Source organism: Herpailurus yagouaroundi, unplaced genomic scaffold, assembly GCF_014898765.1.
Source record: "Herpailurus yagouaroundi ecotype Mexico unplaced genomic scaffold, PumYag 189, whole genome shotgun sequence".
NCBI lineage: Eukaryota > Metazoa > Chordata > Mammalia > Carnivora > Felidae > Herpailurus > Herpailurus yagouaroundi.
Window position 1 is genome coordinate 3532317 of NW_024412420.1, and position 19585 is coordinate 3551901.

Here is a 19585-nt window from a genome sequence, read left to right on the forward strand (position 1 = left end):
AATTGCCATATTTCCACCCCAGGTTACAATTTGTATGATTCACTTAAGCAGTTTAATATACCCACCAACCAAGTTCTTCTTTAATATACTTGGCATCAGTTTCTCAGGATGACTTGTAATTGTGGTCTAAAAGAATCTGAGTTTAATCGTTGGCCCAACTTATAATATGGTACAGCAGTGTAATGTAATCAATAAGCTACGCTTGAACATCTCTTCTCTGTGTAGCACTTTTGCTTTTCCCAGGGCTTTCCCAGGCACCAGCTCCTTTGATCTTTACAACCACCTTCTCAAGAGGGAGGGGACAGTAGGTATTTTTACAGTTCCTATTGGACAGAACCAGAAACAGATTTTGAATACTTACTTGATTCTGGCTGATTTTCACAGGAATTCCAGAATACAATAATAAAAGTCATAAAATAGCATTCCCATCTCACATGAGGAGGCCCTGTTTAATGTACTTTAAAAAGTATTGATGTCGGGGCGCCTGGGTGGCTCAGTCGGTTGAGTGTCCGACTTCGGGTCAGGTCATGATCTCATGTTTCATGGGTTCGAGCCCCGCATAGGGCTCTGTGCTGACAGCTCAGAGCCAGGAGCCTGCTTCAGATTCTGTCTCCCTTGTTCTCTCCTCCACTCATGATCTCTTTCTTTCTCAAAAATAAATAAACATTAAAAAAAATTATTGATGTCAGAAGATTTGGGGGGGAGGTTTTGTTTTTTGTTATAAGCTTGCTTGCTTAGTGGGAGAAAACTTGGAAGCTTGCAAAAGTATAATGAAAAAATGCCAATTGACAAGTATTAGGTTTGTATAACCCAGATATAACTTAATACAGTGAACATTTTGCTGTTTCCTTCTAGACTCACATACACTCTCCTGTCCTGTATTAATGTTTAATTTCAAAGCTCAGGGGCTCAGGGTTTAATTTCAAAGCCTGAGTGGCTCAGTCTGTTAAGTGTCTGATTTCGGCTCAGTTCGTGATCTCGCAGTCCATGAGTTCAAGCCCTGTGTGGGGCTTTGTGCTGACAGCTCAGAGCCTGGAGCCTGCTTCAGATTCTGATTCTTCCTCTCTCTTTCTCTCTCTCTGCCTCTCTCCTGCTCATGCTCATGCTCTCTCTCTCTCAAAAATGAATAAATGTTAGGGGCGCCTCGGTGGCGCAGTCGGTTAAGCTTCCGACTTCAGCCAGGTCACGATCTCGCGGTCCGTGAGTTCGAGCCCCGCATCGGGCTCTGGGCTGATGGCTCAGAGCCTGGAGCCTGTTTCCGATTCTGTGTCTCCCTCTCTCTCTGCCCCTCCCCCGTTCGTGCTCTGTCTCTCTCTGTCCCAAAATGAATAAATGTTGAAAAAAAATTTAAAAAAAAATGAATAAATGTTAAAAAAAATAATAATAATTTCAAAGCTCAGAAAGGAAAGGCTGTCTCACCTGTTTGTAGGTAAGAGCATTGTAGGAAGCCACACTGGGGAATCCCTGGAGTTCTCAGCAAAAATGCAGTATTTTCCAGTCATCTTCAATTACATCTGTTTTGTGCAGGCTTAGAGTTGGGCTCTTTAAAGATCAAATCATTCAAACATTTAATATTCCAGTTTAGGGAACTGAGGCCCAGAAAATTTAAGTGACTGGCCCATAATGGTGCATTAATGATAGAGATGAGACCAGGAGCCCAGGCCTTAAGAACTCAGTTTGACTTTCCTTTTTTAGAAGTCCCCATGGTACCAGGGGGAGGTAGGAAAGGATGTTGTCAAAGGGAGGAAGGCAAACCACATGGGTTTGTATTTTGTGATAGGACCATTTTCACATTTATCTTCTTCTGAACTTCTGATCAAGGTGAAGGAAAATTTCTGGGGGGAAGCTGTATTCTTAAGTACTCAAAGGAAATGCTGTGGTGGCTGGAGCCTACTGAATGCCCAGGGTCAGATGCCTGTGGGACCAAGCGGAGTCAATGAGTACAGACTCTAAGAAGGGCTCCTTTCTTTCTTCTCAACTTCCTCCTCCGTTTTCATTTTGTTTCTTCTTCTCCTTCTCTTTTCCCTCTGCCTTCTCCTGTTTTTGTTTCTTTTTCACAAGAACCACAGTAAGCTTCCTGTGTGGTCCTAATGTGCAGCCAGGTTAAGAAACCACAGCTATATATCACATATCATTGTATTCTGAACACAATAAATGCCACCCCCTTATGCTTCAGATTGTTAATTGGCTTTGGTGACGTTTTCCTGAGTTGCAGATTTTTTTTGTTAAGTTTATTTATTTATTTTGAGAGAGAGAGAACACAAGCAAGGAAGGGGCAGAGATGGAGAGAATCTCAAGCAGGCTCAGTACCCTCAGCACAGAGCCCCATGTGGGGCTTGAACTCACAAACCATGAGATCATGAATTGAGCCAAAACCAAGAGTCAATACTTAACCAACTGAGCCACCCAGCTGCCCTGTAGATTCTTTTTTTTTTTTTAATTTTCTTTTTTTTTTTAATGTTTATTTTTGAGAGAGAGAGTATGAGCGGAGTACGGGCAGAGAGAGGGAGACACAGAATCAGAAGCAGGCTCTAGGCTCTGAGCTGTCAAGCACAGAGTCCGACACGATGTTCGAACTCACGAATCATGAGATCATGACCTGAGCCAAAGTTGGACGCTCAACCCTACTGAGCCACCCAGGCGTCCCTGGGCCCTGTAGATTCTTGATCAGATTGCTGGTGCCAAGGTTTTGCGGGCCTCTACTGGGGGATTTGGGAGATAGAGACATTCTCACAAGAGAGGGATGGTGTCTGGTTAGGTTGTGCTTCACCAGCCTGACCTCGAGACCCTACACACATGAAGAAATTGCTTCAGAGCAGCCAGTATCAAAGGGCAATGGGAAAAGGGATACCAGATTTGGAACCAGACCCATACTTGGGTATGAATTTCAGCTTTGCCCTTTTGTTTCCTTATCTGTATATTGGAAAATGATACCACCTTGAAGGGTAGAGGTAAGGGTGGAAAAAGAGGATGTGTATAAAGCTCCTGTTGGCAAAGCCTCACAAATGATATTATTATATCCTCCCAAAGGTTTCCTTTGTAAAAAGACAGCTTTTTGTGTCACCCATTGAATCCCCCCCACCTTACACTGCTACTTTCCCCTCCAGCCGCTGCTTTGATGGGAGCACCCCTGTTCATGCAGCAGCATTTTCAGGGAATCAGTGGATCCTCAGTAAACTGCTGGATGCAGGGGGTGATCTTCGACTCCACGACGAGAAGGGTCAAAATCCACAGACCTGGGCCCTGACAGCAGGGAAGGAGCGCAGCACCGTGGTAAGGTTGGGCCCACTCTGTAGCCACAGCCAAGGCAGAGCACTGGGCTGGGAGCCAGGAGCCCAGGGATCAGGGGCTGATCCTGGGGACAGCACAAGGTTTGTAGTGGTCTTGCTTTCGGCACTGGACACACAGGCCTGGGTTGAAGCAAGTTACCCAGCTATAAAACCTCAGGCAAGATTAGTGAACTTTTCTTTCCTGGCCATCCATTCAGTGAGAAGGAAGAAGAGTTTTTTTTGAGAGACCATGTGCGACAGGGGAGGGACAGAGGGAGAAGGAGACACAATCCAAATCATCCTCCAGGCTCTGAGCTGTCAGCACAGAGCCTGATGCGGGGCTTGAACCCACAAACTGTGAGTGAGATCATGACCTGAGCTGAAGTTGGCCGCTTAACCGACTGAGCCTCCCAAGCACCTGAGGAGGGAGAACAGTTGTAATTTTGACCCTTGACTAGCACTTAACTACACATCAGAGTTTCTGAATTAAATTAGCTCAGTATTAAGTCATTTAATCTTCACAATAAATCAGTCATGTAGATGCCGTTATTGTCCCCATTTAACAGATGAGGAAACTGAGGCCCACTGACATTACATAACCTGTTGAGGCTGCACATTGGCAGGTGTGATGCGTTTGAATGAGGTCTAAATAACATAACAGATGTAAAGCATAAAGTGCGTGCACAATACTTGGCATGTGGAGGGAGGAGGGAGGTGGGCAGAGGCCTCCCTTCCCTCCCCCTGGTTCTCCAACTCATTAGCTGTTCGCCTTAGACAAGTAATTTTGCTCCTTCTGCTTCAGTTTCCTCATCTGTTAATGGAGGGAGTTGGAGGAAATGATTGCCAAATCACCTCTCTGGAAACATTCTGTAAAAAAAAAAAATCACTTGAGCCCTTCCCTTTCCAGAGATTTCCCTGTCAGGGGCTCCTGGCTCCTCAGCTCCATTCATGTCAGACTCTTCCAGTTGCACTGAAAGCCAGGGTCCACTAGTTGCCTCAGCACTGAGCATCTTCACGCTGTGTTGCAGATGGTGGAGTTCATGCAGCGCTGTGCCTCACACATGCAGGCCATCATACAGGGCTTCTCCTATGACCTCCTAAAGAAGATTGACTCCCCTCAGCGGCTCATCAGTGGCCCACCCCGGCTTGGTGGCCTTATACAGGGGTGAGTGCTGCCTTGAGCTGAGCCAAGTGGAATATTCGGCGGGCATCATCCCAGCCTTTCTTGTAGGAGTCCTGCACCGTGAGCCACCATGGTCCCCTCCATATTGGTCCCCTCCAGGATCTGGCCCACCCTAAGTGGTGAGCTCTGAAGGAGAGGATGTGGCCGCTTAAAAATGTACCCAGAGGAGCACCTTCAGCTGTCGTGTCCCTATCCAGGAATGTCCAGGGGAAATGAGTTCTGGGCTCTAGTGGGCACCACCCTGTGGTTAGCAAAGAAAGAACTTTTCAGGTGTGAGGAGCCCTGCAGAAAACTCCTTCCCAGCAGAGCAGCCAACTGGATTTTTTGTCCTCTCCCAAACCATGGAAAGAGTGTTCCTTTATCTCTAAGACTACAAAAGAATACAAATGCTTAACCTAGCGTCCTCAGGCTGTGTTAAGCTGGCGTGATTTGCTGCCAGCTAGTGGGCAGCCCACCTAACCCCATCACAGCTGCAGGAGATGGGCCTCAGGTTTATCTCCATGCTCAACTGCCTAGCTATTTGAAATTCTTATGGCTTAAAATTAAACAAAATAAAATAAAGTTCTTAGGACTTTATTAATTCAGGGTTTGTATCCAGAGAATCCTTTCCATTTTGATTTTCTCTGATGGCATCACTTTCTGTAGTCAGAGTTGTAAGACTTGTCACACCCTCGCAGGCTTCCTTGTCCTGTCCTTCCCTGCACAAGTCCTGGTTTTCTTTCTGGGTGCCGTTGGCTTCTTAGGAAAAATGAGTTAATTCCCTTGAGGTCTAGTTACTTCTAACTGCTCCCCCCACGCCCCCCTGCCACTCTTGCCAGTCTCTGCCAAAAACCCTTTAGGTCATTCCCCATAGCTATCAGAATAAACTCCTACTTCCTCATCTGACCTTGGAGGCCCTGCTGAGCTCGGCTCCTTGCCTGTCCTTGCCCTCCCCCTTGTGTGGAGTTCCCTCCTTCAGAGTTTGGAGAGACTTGTCCCAGTTTGTAATGATTTTATTTATATATGTTCTTGCCTGTTTCTAATAAGACTGAACACTGCTAACTGAGAAAAGGAGGCAAAACTGAACAAGACACAAAGACCTTTTATTTGGGGTCTCAGAATTGCAATTCAGGGAGCACAGATTCTGGTACCAAGCAGAAAAGTGGGGGAAAGTGAGTCTTTTTTGTGAGAAAGAAGGGGGCTAATTATAGAACTTAGATAAAGAAGAGAAGAGGAAAAAGCCTGTTAACTGGTACTAAGTAACTGCTTGAGCTGGGTTTTTTTTTTTTTTTTTAACCTTTCTTTATTTTTGAGAGAGAGAGAGAGAGAGGGAGAGAGAGAGAGAGAAAGTAGGGGAGCAACAGAGAGAGAAGGAGACACAGGGTCCAAAGCAGGCTCCAGGCTCTGAGCTGTCAGCACAGAGCCCTACGCCGGGCTCGAACTCAAGATCAGTGGGTTCATGACCTGAGCTGAAGTCAGCTCAACCAGCTGAGCCACCCAGGCACCCCTTGAGCTATTTTTGATTACTCTGTTTTTTTTGGTGCTGTCAAATAAAACTATTCTTGGTGTGCATTAGTAAACTATTCTGTCTTACAGTTCATACCAACAGTTTTATGGCGTGAATGCCATTTGTTCTGTTGAATTTTATGGGCAACTGCTTTGTGAAACCATTGCTGCTTCTGGCCCAGTTCAGGAGTTCATTAGTTGGAAAAGAAGTTGGAACTTCAAAATGGAGTCTGTCACATTCAGAAATTTTATACAGTTCCACAACCCCAAGAGGGCAAGGCCTGTGTGTGTCTTGCTCACCATCACCAGCCCTTCACTGCTTGTTGTATGGTAGGGCTGAGTACAAGGTGAGGGAGTACAAGGGCCAGCCTAAAGGAAAATCCAAGTTAAGTGTTAAAAAACCTAACAAATTTCAGATACTAATCTAGATGTAGCATTTATTTTATAGTTAGATGAAACATTATTTTTTTAATGGGGTTGGACCATGCAGTACTTAATGGAAAGTAGAGTGGAAGTACATACATCCCCCCCCCCGGTTTTTTTTTTTTTTTACATCCCCCTTTTTAATGTGAAGAAAACACATGAATCCTTGAGATAAGAACTGGCTTCTCAGATCTGTGAGTGAGGCCCATGTCGGTAAGATTCCTCACAGGTACGTGTTTACGTAGAGCCTGGTTGGGGGGAAAGAAAAAGCACTGAATTGAGAAGAACAGATGGTTGTGTTGTTATAGATAACGGAAGTCAGTTTTCCCCCTTCCACCCAGCTGAATTTACTTAAATAGACATGGCCCGAGAAATTCAGGTAAAAGAGCAAGAAATGTTGATCTGATTGTAGTTATAGTCCAGGTCCCTGCTGGAGAACTGCCAGTTCCTCTGCTTAAACGGAACTCATACCCTTTAAAAAGCCACTCACATACCTGAGAAGCCCCAGATGGGAAGGGGGAGTAGTGTCAATGGTATCCTCCTGTTCTGGTGCTGCTGGGGAGGCATGCCATTGCTGCCACCTCAAAATCTGTTCCCCTGGGCAGGAAACAGTTGTTGTCCCCTGGATATTTGAGGCCTGAGCATGAAGCCTCTGTTTCTAGAGGAGATTAAGAATTTGGTGTAAGAAGGGGGCATGTCCACTCAGATTACGTTGACCAGATAGCTTATGCTCCATGCTGGGCTGCTTTTCGAGTGAAGGGGATGCTACCACGAATGATACTGGAACATTACGTATAAATTGGGATGTCCAGTTTATCTCAGTCCAAACTGTGGAGTCTTCATTTAAACCTCACAGCAGCTAAAAGTGAGGAAGGGACAGCCTGGCCTAAGTTGCTAATGAGATAGAGCCTAAAAGTATCTCTGAAAGCAGAGTAAAGAATTTGCTTCTGTGCATGAAAAGTGGGCACATGGAGCCTCACAGAGCTGATGTGGGGTGAGGATGAGTACACACTGTTACCTGCAGCTCCTTTGCCATTTGCTGAGGGAGGGAAAATGGCTCCAGCACTAGCAGAATGTTTTGTCCTTCAATCTGAGCCTAAACTACTCATTCGGAAAGCATTAAGTAAGCACCTACTACATGCATGGCGCCATGCCAGCCTTGGGGAGCCAAAGAAATATAAGCCATTCCTTGCCAGACTCTCAGTTCATGGCGGGGGTCCCAGTGTGCAGTGTCCCACAGTGGTGGTTTGGGTGTGGTATGTGGAAAGAGCAGTGGCTGGAATGAGTATCAGGGTCTGTCTGGCCAGTCCTGCTGCTCTGTGACCTCAGACCAGCAGGTTCCCCCTCTCTGGGCTCCATTTGTCCCATCTACAAAAATAAAAGCTGGATAAGATGTTTTGTTCTTAAAAGAAAAAAAGACATGTTTTGATTCTTTCCAACTTTGACCATTTGAACTCATCATCTATTGCTGCATATTGAATCCACCCCCAAGCCACCCAAACTTAGCAATTTCAAACAGCAGTAAACATTTGTATCTCACACAATGTCTGTGGGTCAGAATTCAGGGAATGGCTTAGCTACATGGATCTGGCTTAGGGTTTCTTACAAAGTTGTAGTCAAGATGTCAGGTAGGGCTTTATCATCTGAAGGCTTCACTGGGACTGGAGGATCCAGTTCCAAGATAGCATACTCACATGGCTGGCAAATTGGTAGTGGGTGTTGGGCCTCTCCATAGGGCTGCTAGAGTGTCCTCACAACATGGTAGCTGGCCTCCTTCAGAGCAAGGGATCCGAGAGTGATCAGAACAGAAGCTCTGGTGGATCTAGCCTTGGAAATCAACCACTCCATCATTTATTCAGTGCCCAGTTGGCCTAACAGGTCTGCCCTATCTGAAACCCACAAAAGCAAGATTACCAGGAGGTGGAAATCACAGGGCCCTCTCATAGGCTGGCTCTTACGTAGTTTCATGATAAAAAGTCAAGTAGTAAAGACAAAATGAACTACACTTTCTCATAGCTCTGGATATGGTTAATTCATAGCTCAGTTCCTCTGGATATGGTTAATTCTTACTTTTCTTCCTTTTAAAAATACTTCTAGAAACCCTAATGGCTCTCCTAACCGACTGCTTAAAGCTGGAGTCATTTCTGCACAAAATATCTACAGCTTTGGCTTTGGGAAGGTAAGAGGTTGCCACGGACACCCAGCATTTGCAGGGCCAACTGGAGAGCCAACTGGCCCTGACTCTGGCCCCACGTCCCCCAACCCTGTCCAACTCTTTCTTCCTTACCTTCTCCAGAGTGTTATGTTTCTTCTTTACTACTTTTGCAGGACAGATAACTCTTAGTCTTCTTGTCCTTACTGAAAAATGGAGAAAGCCCTGGAAAGTTCCCTTGAATGACATTGGGCTAGATTTGGGGAGTTTAGAAAATGATCCTTTCATTAATTCCCAGTGAGGGCCCCAGACATGTCTCCCTGAAGAGAAGCAGAGAGCTACACTGACCCTGTAGGTCTTGTTGGTGGTTGACTTGCCCTCCGTAACTTTTTGTTGGAATGCCTTTAAGGCATTGAGATTTTGAACTGAGAAATGTGTTGAGGGAAAATATCTTTTGGGTTCTTGGTTCTGCCCATCAAAGAGAGACATTTGGGAATGTAACTGGGTGTCTGGGTGATGTTTGCTGACAGTTTTCCCTAGCCCCGCGTCTGTTGGTTGTGCCTAGGCAGCCTTGGGTGGGAAGGAGGGAGCAGGAATGTTGGCTTTGGCTGCACATAGGTCTGGGTTCTGTGGGGGCACAAGAGGCCTGTGAGCCCCAGCCTGGTACTTCAGGCAGGCGTCTGACCTCTCTTCATGAGCCTTGGTTTCCTCACTAGTAAAAGGGAAAGAATATTACAACCTTGCAGGGTTTCTAGGCAGATTAAAGATAGTACAAATTAAAGAATAGTGTCCAGTGCATAGGGGAATTCAGCAACTTTTGGTAAATAGCAGTTATTATTTTTAGCTGGCACAGGATTCTGAGGGCATTTTGCTTTTCCTCTTTTCTCCCCTCAATTTGAAGCTGTGCTCTGCTCTCAGTTTTATCTCACAGGGGGAGCACAGCTGGCCTACCTGGGATCTCTTCCAGTAATTGGAGAAAAGGAAGTGATTCAAGCTGATGATGAGCCTACCTTCTCTTTCTTCAGTGGCCCCTACATGCTCATGACCAAGTAAGCAGAAGCTGGCCAGTGGGAGGTCTGATTTAGTCCCACAGGAAGGGTGGGCTTCATGTGATTCCCTTATGTGTGGAGGGTTTCCCCCAAAACACAAACAATGAAGAATATACGTCAAAATCAGGGTTTTTCAACCTGGACACCATTGATGTTTTTGGCTGGTATCCTTCGTTGTTGGGGGCTGTCCTGTGCAATGTAGGATGTTTAAGAGCATCTCTAGTTTCTACTCACTGGATGCCGGTACCAGCCTCTGCTGACCCCTTTCCACCATTGTGACTGTGACAACTCAGAGCGTCTACAGACATTGCCAGATGCCCCCCATCCCCCCACCCCAGAACAACTTATCTAAAAGATTACTCATGATGATGTTCTAATCTCTCTGTTTTCTAGAGTTAGAGGCAGCTTAGTGGTTACCGTCTGGCCTCTGATATAGGCCAGAGGGTATTGATTGAGGCCTCTGTGGAAGCCAGCTGCGGGGGCGGGGGAAGCAGTAATGGGATTTGTCTATGACAAAAGTGCCTGGGGTATTCTCAGTCCTCAGAGACCTGGCACCTGCAGGGTCCCAAGAGTTGTCTTGGCCAAGGTTTCTTGGCCTGCTTGAACCTGGATGCTTCTTCCCTGCCTAGAAGAAACACCTTTCCAAAAAGGCCTCTGCCAGACTCCTGAGGCCCTCTATCCCCTAGTTTCCTGCCTGTGCCACAGATTTGTTACCAGGTCCCCCCTCCTTTCTGTCCTACTGCTGTGGTCTTTGTTCAAGTCATCAGTGCCCCTCACGCAGACTAGCTTCCTAGCCAGTTCCCCATTTTCTGACCACCCCTCCCTACCATTCCCCACACTGCTGGTGCTGTTATCTTTTTTTTTTTTTTTTAATGTTTATTTATTTTTGAGAGAGAGAGAGACAGAGAATGAGCAGGGGAGGGGCAGAGAGAGAGGAAGACACAGAGTCCAAAGCAGGCTCCAGGCTCTGTGTTGTCAGCACAGAGCTCAATGCGGGGCTCAAACCCACGAACTGTGAGATCATGACCTGAGCTGAAGTCAGACACTTAACTGACTGAGCCACCCAGGTGCCCCTAATGCTGTTGTCTTTCTAAAATGCAAACCCAGGGGCATCTGGCTAGCATTCTACTCTTGATTTCGGCTCAGGTCATAATCTCATGGTTCGATTCATGAGATAGAGGCCTCACATTGGGCTCTGTGCTAACAGCATGGATGCTGCTTAGGATTTTCTCTCTCCCTTTCTTTCTGCCCACCCTGCCCCCCCCCCCCCCAATAAATAAATAGGGGCTCCTGGGTGGCTCAGTTGGTTGGACGTCCAACTTTTGATTTCAGCTCAGGTCTCTCAGTTTTCTGAGTTTGAGCCCAGCATGGGCTGATAGTGCAGCTAAAGCTTGAGATTCTCCCTCTTTCTCTGCCCCTTTCCCACTCACACTCTCTGTGTCCCTCTCAAAATAAATAAAATAAACTTTAAATAAGTAAATACATAGACAAACATTGAAAAATGAAAAAGAAATGCAAACCTGGTGGAGTCACTCCCTCCCTCAAATCCTTCAGTGACTTCCTGCCACTCATACTAAGTTCCAGAGGGTGCTTTAGGACTAGGGGGGTAGGGGAAGGGAGGACCCAATGGTGCAGAGTGGAGTTGCTTTATAGATTCTGTGTAAATGCCACTTCTCCTGTTTTTGCCTGGGAGAGCTGCTCATTCCTTGCTCTCACACTTTCTCCTGCCCTTGTAGTCTGGTGTGGAATGGGAGCAGGGTCACAGTGAAGGAGCTGAATCTCCCCACCCATCCTCACCGCAGCAGGGTTCGGCTGGCTGACTTGTTAATTGCAGAGCAGGAACACAGCAGGTGAGAAAGAAGCCCAAGAGCCTGGTGCATTACAATCCACGTCTCTTTACAGACCCAAGTTCAGGGCTGTACGGTGCTGATGCTGGTGCTGTTGCAGAGGTGTGGAGACCAGCCCCCCTCAGCCTCAGCATTTCCTGACTGTTGGAATGGGCTCATTTGACTTCTAGAGAAAGAGAGAGAGAGAAAGGGAAATTAATGGATAGCCTGAAGGGTGGGAATGGTGGTGCTGAGGGGCTTAATTCTGTTAGCTGATTGACTTCCCATAACACTTGTCTCCAAGCCAGCCTCCAAGCCAGTAGCCCCTGAGGCTTTTTGGCCCTGTGCCCAAGAGGACAGCATGCACAGTCCTGTCTTCATAGATGATGGCTGTGCATGAGATCCACACAACTGAGGAACTGAGTCTCTGCCATTGAGGACATGCCCATGGGTGTACCTTAGTACCTTAAGTTTCCTACGGCTCCAGGGTTAATCCTTTAGCTCTTGCTAAAGCAGGATCTTGGTTCATGGTTTCACACCAGGACTGCTGAATGAATGGACCCAGTTCCTTGAGTAGGACACTCAACCCCTGCAAGAGATGTATCAGAGGCCAAACTCTTCCTTTTGGGGGAAATCAGCCTAAAGGGACCCCAGGAGGCTGGAAGGATACATATACACAATGTGGGCTTTGATGTGAGACTGAGGGGTGTGTGACTTTGGGCAAGTTTCTGACATCTCCCTGACCTTGTTTTCCTTATCTCAAAAATGAGTATAAAGTATTTCGTACAGGTGGTTGTTGAGATGATGCATGTAAAGTACCTTGATCAGTAGCTCTTGGTGATGTTGTGTCTTGTCATCATCATTGTCCATGACTAAGCCCTCAGGTTCTGATCAGTGAGAGACCATAGATTCCCCTATCCCTATCTCACCCCACCCATCCTGTTTTCTTAGAAAGACATTAGGTACAAATGGTATTTGTTTAGAATGTGTTCAAGGGGCCTAGGAGGAAGGAAAGCACTCATTTTTTCATCATATCTTTCTGCCCTCTACCTCATGTGAAGCTGCTTTTGTTTTGTAGTAAGCTGCGGCACCCGCACCTGCTACAGCTGATGGCTGTGTGCCTGTCCCAAGACCTAGAGAAGACCCGCCTTGTTTACGAGCGCATCACTGTCGGCACACTGTTTGGTGTCCTCCACGAACGGGTAAATGGCTGTTTTTTGGTGAATTTTCTCTTGCTGCCCTCTCTGCTTCTCACCGCTGCCCTCTTCCCCCTACCCCAGAAATGGAGTTCCCATTTGTGTATGTGAGGACGATAAACCTCCTAATTCTTTACTTTCTAAGGGTATATAATGCACCACTTAAGGACCTGATTGGAACTAGTGTGATTTTATTGTCTGTCCTGTTTCTTCATCAAACCTCTAAGAGTTCAGCAGACCCAGAAAACACACAGATGCATTTCTAGCTAACTGTAATCACACAGCCCCTGGCTCTGTTTTCCTGTAGTTTCACTTATTTCTTTCAGGGCCTTTGCTGTAGAGAGAGGTTTGTTTATATACAGACCTGTATCACTCCCTTTCACTTTTCAGATTTCTTTGTAGGAACATCTTTTTTCAACGTTTATTTATTTTTGGGACAGAGAGAGACAGAGCACGAACGGGGGAGGGGCAGAGAGAGAGGGAGACACAGAATCGGAAACAGGCTCCAGGCTCTGAGCCATCAGCCCAGAGCCTGACGCGGGGCTCGAACTCACGGACGTAGGAACATCTTTCAGGGCCCATTGACTCCCTAGGAAGTGTGCTTTGGGCTGAAATGTACCTTCAGAGAGGTCCTGAAGCATTTGTTTTTCTTTCTCTATGACTTTATTCTAAAGATCCTAGGCTGGAATGAGAAGAGACCCTCCAGAAAGAGTCCTTTCCCAAAATGGCTAGCCATTTCTTCTGCCTAAGAACTTACTAGTGTTATTTCTCTTCCCCTCCCTTTCCCTCTCCTCCCCTTTCTTCTCCTGTCATTTGATGAAGGCATACCTTAAAATGCCATTTCTCTGGGGAATAGGATAGAGAGGTCAGAAACAAACCCAGGCTTATATGGTCAGTTAATGTGCAACCAAGGAGGCAAGAACATACAATAGGGAAAAGACAGTTTCTTTACCAAATGGTGTTGGGAAAACTGGACAGCTATGTGCAAAAGAATGAAATTGGACCACTTTGTTAGACCATACACAAAAATAAGCTCAAAATGGATTGAAGATCTAAACGTGAGACCTGAAACCATCACAGTATTAAAAGAAATCATAGGTAGTAATCTCTTGGATATGGGCTTTAGCAACAAATTTATGGATATGTCTCCTCAGGCAAGGGAAACACAAACAAAAATAAACTATTGGGACCACACTGAAATAAAAAGCTTTTGCACAGCCAGGGAAACCATCAATAGAACAAAAAGCCAATTGACTATAAATGGAAGAAGATATTTGCAAATGATATATTGCAACTAAATACCAAAAAAAAAAAAAAAAGGGGGGGGGGCCCAAATGATCAGATTAAAATGGGTAGAGGACTCGAATAGACATTTTTCTAGAGGAGACATACAGTTAGCAAACACACATGAAAAGATGTTCAGTATCACCAAACATCAGGAAAATGCAAATCAAAACCACAATAAGATATCACCTCATACCTGTCAGAATGGCTAGTATCAGAAAGACAAGATATAATAAGTGTTGGTGAGGATGTAGAGAAAAAGGAACACTTTGGGGTGCCTGAGTGGTTCAGTTGGTTAAGCATCTGACTTCGGCTCAGGTCATAATCTTGCAGGTCATGAATTCGAGCCCCACATTAAGCTCTGTGCTGATAGCTCAGAGCCTGGAGCCTGCTTCAGATTCTGTGTCTTTCTCTCTTTGCCCCTCCCCCGCACATACTCTGTCTCTCTCAAAAATAAATAAAGAAATTTTTTTGAAAAAAGAAAAAGGAACCATTTTGCACTGTTGATAGGCATGTAAATTGGTGCAACCACTGTTGAAAATAGCATGGAGGTTTCTCAAATAATTAAAAATAGAACTACTATATGATATAGCAATTCCACTACTAGGTATTTATGAAAAGAAAATGAAAATACCAATTCAAAAAGATATATGCACCCCTAAGCATTATTTATAATAGTCAAGATAAGGAAACAACTTAAGTGTCCAGAAATAGATGAATGGATAAAGAAGAGGTGAGATATATGTATATATCTACATGATATGTGTATAATGATATGTGTATATATGTATATATAATATATATGGTAAATATACATATATATAATGTGAAATTATGATAATATGAAATATGTTTCACAGATGGAATATTACTCAGCCATAAAAAAGATTGAGATCTTGCCATTTTCAACAATGTGGATGGACCTAGAGAGGATATTATGCTAAGTGAAATAAGTCAGACTAAGACAAATGTCATATCATTTCACTTGTGTATGGAAACTAAACAACCAACCAATCAAACAGAAATAGACTCATAAATACAAACTAGTGGTTGCCAGAGGGGTAGAGGGTAGGGGGTGGGAAAAATAGGTGAAGAGGATTAAGAGGTACAGACTTAACAGTTACAAAACAAATCATGGAGAGGCACCTGGGTGGCTCAGTCAGTTAAACATTGGACTTTGACTCAGATCATCATCTCACAGTTTTGTGAGCTCAAGCCCCGCTTCAGGTGAGCCCCGCTTATCTCCCCCCACCTCTCTCCCTCTCCCCCCGCCTCCTTCCCTCTTCACCCCTTGTGGGATTCTCTCTCTTACCCTCCCTATCTGCTCCTCGCTCACTTGCACCCTCTCTCAAAAAAGCAAAAACAAAAACAAGCCAAAATACGTCATGGAGATGAAAGGTATAGCATAGGGAATATAGTCATGTCGTAGTAATGTATGGTGACTAAACTTACCATGGTGAGCATTATATAACGTATAGAACTGTTGAAATATTGTGTTGTACACCTGAAATTAATACAACATTATATGTCAATCATATTTCAATAATTTTTTTTTTAAAAAAAGAATGCCATTTCTCTGAGGAGAGACCAGTATGACTTTGATCAGTCAGCTACATTGGTGTGAGTGAATTTCTTTCCCCTTAGGATCAGTCATTCTGCCCGGGACAGGGGCTGGACTGGTCCTTTAAGCTTCCAAGTTCTCAGCAGCACAGGCTTAGATGGGTGCAGGGCAGGCTCATTGGTGGTGGTGGTGAGCCCACCCTGGTGTACATACCAGGCTTTCAGAACTGTCTCTTCAGTTTTTGTGGTGTGAAACAGCTCAGTTCAGAGAAAGAAGTCTAGGCTTGGAGCCAGAGGGCCAGGGTCAGTGGGACCTTAAGCCAGTCATTTAACCTTCAGCTTTTGGGTCCCCGTTTATAAAATGAGGACCCTAGGTAGCTGTGAGGATCAGTTGAAAAGACTTTGGAAACTGCAAAGCATTCTGTAGTGTCCAGAGCCCAGCGTTGTTCCTTGCTGTTTTATCCCTTGCTTCTAGAGGTCCCAGTTCCCCGTGCTCCACATGGAGGTGATTGTGCATCTGCTGCTCCAGATCTCTGATGCCCTGAGATACTTGCATTCCCGGGGGTTTATCCACCGCTCCCTCAGCTCCTACGCCATCCACATTGTCTCCGCTGGGGAAGCCAGGCTGACCAACCTGGAGTACATGATGGAAAGGTGGGTGCTCTAGAGAAAGAATCTGATCTGGACAGGACTCTTCCTCATTGGTGGGCTGAACTCTTCATTTTTGGGGAAAGAGGTTTCCCAAATGCCTTGACCTGTCTGTCAACGTTAGAGGGACTTTAGGGAAGTTACTTCTGCTCAGGACATTATCATTTTAATGCACATTTAACAAGCAAGGAGCCCATATTAGCCAATATGTGTAAATGCCCTAACTATTCAACTCAAAATTTTAAGTGGCTTAATAAACCAAGGTGTGTTTCTCACTCACATTGCAGTCTAGTTTGTGTATTGGGGCACCCATTGGGTTCTAGGTTCCTCCCATCCATGGTTCACTTGTCCCCAAGTCTCAGTCCCTCACTGTGTCCTCTGCATTGCTGGTCAGTGAAGAGAGAACATGGAGGGGCACATGGTGTTTAAGGTCCAGTCTGAATTGGCTAAGTCATGGCTTCCCACTTTGCAGTCACCTCTGCACTGCAGAGAGGCTGGGAAATGTGCCATAGCTGTGCATCTTGGAAGGAGAGAGAAGGTGATGGGTGCTGATGAGCCTCACAATTGGTCACACCTCCTACTCCTGGGCCAGGTGCTTGGCTAGGTGGGCACTAAGGCCATTCCCTGCCCTCGAGGGCCTAAGCACAGTGAGGTAGGTGGAGACAAAACAACACCCTCATTTAGGGTTGGTGGATGGGATTCATTTCCTTGTTGGCAAGAGTCAAAGTCCTCCAGAGAGTTGGGGGCATGTGCCATCTCCTGCCCCTAGGTTCTGGAAGGCAGAGGATCTCCCCTGTGCTTCTGTGCTGCCTTCTGCCTTCTGAGCCTCAGCCCGTTGTTGGTTCTGCTCTGCTGTGAAGCTTGAGCCACTGGGCAGAGCTCATGATCAGACCTGCCTATGTTGGCTTATCCTTGCCCCCACCTACCCACCAATCACTGAGGCTTTGTTTCGGAGGCTCTCTGCTGGTCATTCCTTCTTGCATACCCTCTAATGTTTTTCTCACTATGTGAAAAGCTCTATGAGGGCAGGGATTTCCGTTTTTTTCTTTAAATGTTTTATTTTTGAGAGAGACAGAGAGAGCATGAGCAGGGGAGGGGCAGAGAGAGAAAGGGAGACACAGAACCTGAAGCAGGCTCCAGGCTTCAAACTGTCAGTACAGAAACCAATGCAGGGCTCAAACCCACGAACTAGGAGATCATGACCTGAATGGAAGTCAGAAGTTTAACCCGCTGAGCCACCCAGGTGCTCCAGGGATTTCCATTTTATCCATTGCTGTATCTCAAATGCCTAGAGCAGGCCTTCATGTGGTGGGCACTCCGCTTATGTTTTTTGAATGAATGAAACAGAAAGTCTTGCTTCCCAAACCACGCATGCCCTTAGTCCTTTAAGGGGGGAATTGGTTGTGTTTGGCTCTGTGGACCTTGGTGAAGAGTTTTTATTTTATCCTAAGAACATTGGGATGCTTGAAGGGCTTTATTTATTTATTTATTTATTTATTTATTTAGCGGATGGTGTCATGGATGATTGACAGGCTAAGATCCTTCTCGTTCCTACATGTGAAGAAGGGGCTGAGAGGAGACAGGAGAGAGGCAGGGAAGCAGTTAGGGTGTAACTGTAGTACTTGTCCACATGAGAACTGGTAGAGGCCAGACAGCTGTCCCCAGTTGAGCTGCACAGCCTTGGATCAAGTCCATTCTCAGTTCCAGTGAAAACCTTTCAGTGTCTCCCCATTGCCTACATGATTTAAGTCCAGGCACTTTGCAGGGTGTGGAAGCCTTCCAACGTGAGGCTCTACCCACAGTGCCAACCTTCTCACTTCCCATTCCCTGCTTGGCCCTCCAAAGCCTCTTTCAGTATAGGCCACCTCTCAGTGAATAACTTGCCTGTTTATCCTTTACATTTTCCTCAGGCACAGTCTCTCACCACACCCGTGAAGCCTGTACTGAAGTTCTGGTCCCCGAGTACTTAGCATATTCCTTTCCTCCACAGCTATGTGTCTGTCCCACCAGATGGTGACCTTTGAGAGGGCAGGAACGGTGCATGTTCATTTTCAGCTCAGGGCCTGTCATGTAGTAAGTCCTCGGTATTTGTTGGTTAAGTGAACAGATGAGTGTAGATGATGGGAAAACTCGAAATTGTTCAGAATGGGATTGGTCACTTTGGCTATGTGCTCGCAGCAGTGAAAGCTAAGGTGTTTGGACATTTTTGTCTTCCATAACAAAGGCTTTTCAGGAAGCCTGTGAAAGAATACAATCTATTTGCTGGTGATGGAGCACCATCTGTTGTTTACATGGAGGTATAACAGTTTCTTCTGCCTGAGCTCTCTGTAGAAATGTGAATCCTAGAGTGAACTAGAACTTTGGAGATGCCCCAGCCCAATCTTGTCTTTTACAGATGAGGAAACCAAGGCCCAGAGAGGTGAAGAGCTGGTCTGAAGTTACCCAGCTATGGCTACAACCAAGTGGTAGAGGGCTATCAGGAGAGAATGGATCAGAGGTTGAGGATAGGAAGCCCAACTAGGAGGCCACTGTGTAGGGTGTGGTGGTGACTACAGACTCAGAATAGAAGTGAAAAATGTGAGATGCATTGAGAAGCTGGTGTTCACAGATTAGTCAAATGAGGGGCTGGGAGATAACTGAGTAGGAAGGTGTGTGTTTCCTTTTGGGTTTGCTGACCTCAGAATGGAATCTCAGGCAGAAATGTCAGTCAGCGAGCAGTTACAGCCACAATGGCACATCCTTCTTTGACAGCTGATAACATGAGCTGGGATCCAAGAATCCAAAATAGCTTTCAATTCCACATTTATTTTTGGAAACATTTTATTTGTTGAATGTCATTGTCAAGGGTAACACTCCATCTCATGGTATGAAAATGACAGAGCAGTTTTTCTTATTCTTCAACTCCTTCTTAGTGGAATCTTTAGAGCTGGGATTGACCTTGCAAGTGGTATCACATAGCTGTAGCCAAATGTAATTTTAATGATGTCAGAGCTGAAGCTCAGAAAAATAACTGCCCCAGAATGACAGCCAGAAAAGAAGCGCCACCCCCCCACCCCCCTACGACTATCTTTTTTTTTTTTTTTTCAACTTTTTTATTTATTTTTGGGACAGAGAGAGACAGAGCATGAACGGGGGAGGGTCAGAGAGAGCTACGACTATCTTTAACAGAGAGGAAAGGAGGATTGTAAGAGAAGAAGGTGAGTGGAAGTAAAAGAGAAAGGATATAAATACTGGTTGTAAGTGACTTACCCTTATCTGAACCTTAGACAAGCCTAAGAGGTCTGAGAATGTAGTGAGTGTTTCCCTTGGAGAATCAGCCTGTGAAGTGAAGAGCCAAACATACTAGGTCTTCAGAGTAGGACTAGGACTTCATACTAGGACTTCAGAGTTCTCTGGTGGGAAAACACTCCATTGCTTTTCCTGTGATATTGGCATGCTTGTATGCTGTTCACATTATACTAGGCCACATCTAACTATTTAGCAATACAACCAAAAAGTCAATACCAGCTT

The 19585-nt window shown here is 45.5% G+C and overlaps 1 protein-coding gene across 5 annotated transcripts in view; it reads left to right on the forward strand.

Moving 5' to 3' along the window:
• TEX14 (testis expressed 14, intercellular bridge forming factor) overlaps nucleotides 1–19585 on the forward strand; it is a 109651-nt gene that overhangs the window by 48189 nt on the left and 41877 nt on the right. For all 5 annotated transcript variants that reach the window (XM_040496997.1, XM_040496993.1, XM_040496996.1 and 2 more), the window contains exons 4-10: nucleotides 3108–3273; nucleotides 4298–4434; nucleotides 8458–8539; nucleotides 9431–9561; nucleotides 11298–11411; nucleotides 12466–12589; nucleotides 15903–16081. In XM_040496997.1, coding sequence (XP_040352931.1) covers nucleotides 3108–3273; nucleotides 4298–4434; nucleotides 8458–8539; nucleotides 9431–9561; nucleotides 11298–11411; nucleotides 12466–12589; nucleotides 15903–16081 — 933 coding nt within the window. The remainder of the gene's footprint in view (nucleotides 1–3107; nucleotides 3274–4297; nucleotides 4435–8457; nucleotides 8540–9430; nucleotides 9562–11297; nucleotides 11412–12465; nucleotides 12590–15902; nucleotides 16082–19585) is intronic.